The sequence below is a fragment of the Phyllostomus discolor genome, chromosome 7 (assembly GCF_004126475.2).
Source record: "Phyllostomus discolor isolate MPI-MPIP mPhyDis1 chromosome 7, mPhyDis1.pri.v3, whole genome shotgun sequence".
Taxonomy (NCBI): domain Eukaryota; kingdom Metazoa; phylum Chordata; class Mammalia; order Chiroptera; family Phyllostomidae; genus Phyllostomus; species Phyllostomus discolor.
In genome coordinates, this window is record NC_040909.2 from 2,516,128 (window position 1) to 2,519,661 (window position 3,534).

General features: G+C 59.8%; 1 protein-coding gene across 1 annotated transcript; it reads left to right on the top strand.

Annotated features, from left to right (window-relative positions):
• Window positions 1-424: 424 nt before the first annotated feature.
• LRRN1 (leucine rich repeat neuronal 1) lies at window positions 425-2,853 on the top strand. Its single transcript, XM_028518325.2, is given in 2 exon segments — window positions 425-1,889; window positions 1,891-2,853. Coding segments are annotated over 2 exon segments (2,151 nt in total). The 5' UTR covers window positions 425-635; the 3' UTR covers window positions 2,788-2,853.
• The last annotated feature ends 681 nt before the right edge of the window (window positions 2,854-3,534 follow it).

Below are 3,534 nucleotides of genomic sequence, written 5' to 3' on the forward strand. Positions count from 1 at the left end.
GCCTGTCGTGGTTGGCCTGGACCTTCTGTTTTTGGTTTCTGGTGGGGTTTTTTCATGCCATAATGTATGTCGTTTCTAAAGTCACTTCTGTTTTTACAAAACAACATCTGTGGGTTTTTCTAAGTGTCCCTATTAAGCGTGTGTGTGTGTGTGTGTGTGTTTACCCAGTCACACAAGCAGCCCCGATTTAACCGTGAAAGTGGAAACCGGTTTAACAGTGTGAGTGGGATCTGGTGAAGCCCTCGAGTGCTTTTGAGCCCTCTGCTGTTTGATTCGGGAGGGATCGCGCCTTTTCGGGGGACTGAGGGAAGGCTGTGATGTCGGAGGTCTCGGGAATAGACATGACATCTGTCCCCATCTCACTTCCAGGCACACCGCAGCAGACTGGGACCTGGGGCCTCCGAGCCGCGGCACGCCAGGGGACCGGGGAACGTGGCTGAAGGACGCCCGAGCACCCCCTGCCTCCTGCCAACTCCAGAAAACCATCGCTTCGGACTCCGGATTCTCCACACTGCCACTGAGGCTCCGCGTGGATGTCCACCCTCCCTGCTGGCTCCCCCAGGCGTCGCCCTCCAGCGTCCACCTCCCGGTAAAGCGTGTGCGGGCCGGGGCTGAGCCGGCTCGGCGGGGCCGGCATGGCCAGGATGGGCCCGGTCGGCGCGGCCTGCCACTTGGTGCTGGGCTTGCTGGTGACTTCCTTGTCCGGGTCCTCCCTGCAAAGCAGCGAGTGCCCGCAGCTGTGCGTGTGCGAGATCAGGCCCTGGTTCACGCCGCAGTCCACATACCGGGAGGCCACGACCGTGGACTGCAACGACCTCCGGCTGACGCGCATCCCCGGCAACCTGTCCAGCGACACGCAGGTGCTCCTGCTGCAGAGCAACAACATCGCCAGGACGGCGGACGAGCTGCAGCAGCTGTGCAACCTGACCGAGCTGGACTTCTCCCAGAACAACTTCACCAGCATCCGAGAGGTGGGGCTGGCCAACCTGAGCCAGCTCACCACCCTGCACCTGGAGGAGAACCAGATCGCGGAGATGACTGACTACTGCCTGCAGGACCTGGGCAGCCTGCAGGAGCTGTACATCAACCACAACCAGATCAGCGCCATCTCCGCCAGGGCGTTCGCCGGCCTGAGGAACCTCTTGAGGCTGCACCTGAACTCCAACAAGCTGAAGGTGATTGACAGCCGCTGGTTCGACGCGACGCCCAACCTGGAGATCCTCATGATCGGGGAGAACCCCGTGATCGGGATCCTGGACATGAACTTCAAGCCCCTGTCCAACCTGAGAAGCCTGGTTTTGGCAGGAATGTACCTCACCGAGGTCCCCGGCAACGCCCTGGTGGGCTTGGACAGCCTCGAGAGCCTGTCTTTTTACGACAACAGACTGGTCAAGGTGCCCCAGCTGGCGCTGCAGAAGGTCCCCAACTTGAAGTTCTTGGACCTGAACAAAAACCCTATCCACAGAATCCGGGAAGGGGACTTCAAGGACATGCTGCGGCTGAAGGAGCTGGGCCTCAACAACATGGGCGAGCTGGTGTCCGTGGACCGGTACGCGCTCGACAACCTGCCCGAGCTCACCAAGCTGGAGGCCACCAACAACCCCAAGCTGTCCTACATCCACCGCCTGGCGTTCCGCGGCGTGCCCGCCCTGGAGAGCCTGATGCTCAACAACAACGCCCTGAACGCCGTCTACCGGAAGACGGTGGAGTCCCTGCCCAACCTGCGGGAGATCAGCATCCACAGCAACCCGCTGCGCTGCGACTGCGTCATCCGCTGGGTCGGCTCCAACGGGACGGGCATCCGCTTCATGGAGCCCCTGTCCATGTTCTGCGCCACGCCGCCCGAGGTCAGGGGCCGGCAGGTGAGGGAGGCCCTCGCGCGGGACTCCGGGGGAGCAGTGCCCGCCCGTGATCGCGCACGACGCGCTGCCCGGCTACGTGAACGCGGAGGCCGGCACCGCGGTCCTGCTGGACTGCCGGGCCGTGGCCGAGCCGGAGCCCGACATCTACTGGGTCGGCCCCCTGGGAAGCAAGATAACCGTGGAGACGCCCTCAGACAGATACACGCTGAGCAGCGAAGGCACCTTGGAGATAGCGGACGTACGGACGGAAGATTCGGGAAGATACACCTGTGTCGCCCAGAACGCCGAAGGCGCAGACACCCGCGTGGTGACCGTTAAGGTCAACGGCACCCTCCCGGAGGGCACCCAGGTGCTGAAAATATACGTCAAGCAGACGGAGTCCCACTCCATCTTAGTGTCCTGGAAGGTCGACCCCAACGTCATGACGTCCAACCTGAAGTGGTCGTCGGCCACCATGAAGATCGACAACCCGCACATCACCTACACGGCCCGGGTCCCCGTGGATGTGCACGAGTACAACCTGACGCACCTGCAGCCTTCCACGGACTACGAGGTGTGCCTCACCGTGTCCAGCGTCCACCAGCAGACCCAGAAGTCGTGCGTGAACGTCACGACCAAGGACGCCGCCTTCGCCCTGGCCATTTCCGATCAGGACGCCAGCACCGCGCTGGCGGCCGCGATGGGGTGCCTGTTCGCCGTGGTCAGCCTGGCGTCCGTGGCCGCGTACGTGGCCAAGCGGCTGAAGAGGAAAAACTACCACCACTCCCTGAAGAAGTACATGCAGAAGACCTCCTCCATCCCGCTGAACGAGCTGTACCCGCCGCTCATCAACCTCTGGGACGGCGACAGCGAGAAGGACAAGGAGGGCTCCGCAGAGACCAAGCCCACCCAGGTGGACACCTCCAGGAGCTACTACATGTGGTGACTCGGCGGACGCTTCGCTTCTGGTCGTAAGGAGCACAAAGACGTTTTTGCTTTATGCTGCAAAAGTGACGCGTGGGAGACTTTTGTATTCTTGACTGGGCTAGCCGGCGGCAGGGTGGAGAGGACGGGTGGCTATTTCCTTTTATTATTATTTTTTTTTGGTAGAGCGTATCACAAGAGTTTGGCACGGCTGGCAGCGCCCCAAGGCTTCCAGGGTGTGTGGGGGTTTTCTTCTTATCGTTATTATCATTATTATTATATGATTCTTTTGTCTTAGTTTGTGTGCGGCGCTCAGCAATGCTGTTCTAACCACAGAGCTCAGTAAAAGGATGAAGGGCGGGTCGGGTTGCCTGTGTCCTCGCCAGCAGGGGCACCCCTCCTCCTGCAGCTGCCGGCGGAGAGCGCCCCGTCCCAACCACGGCTGACCTACAGGCGGGGCGCAGCACGAACCCTTCGCAGCGACCGGCCTCCAGACTGACCCTTCACCCCCAGGAGCTGAGGCCCGACTCGCCAGCCTCCTCCGAACCGTGTTAGTTGGCTGCACCGTAACGTTGTATCCACTGGATCGGATGCTCGCCTTTGAACGACGACTTTTCTCTCTCTCTCTCTCTTTTTTTTTTGTAATAGTTAAAGAGGCTTAGAACAAGCTAACAGGCAATAGAAACATGTATATCAAATTTTTTAACGTAACAAAACTACATGTTAATTGTTACCGCCTTCTTTTTATCTTTAGTAGACACTTTTAAAA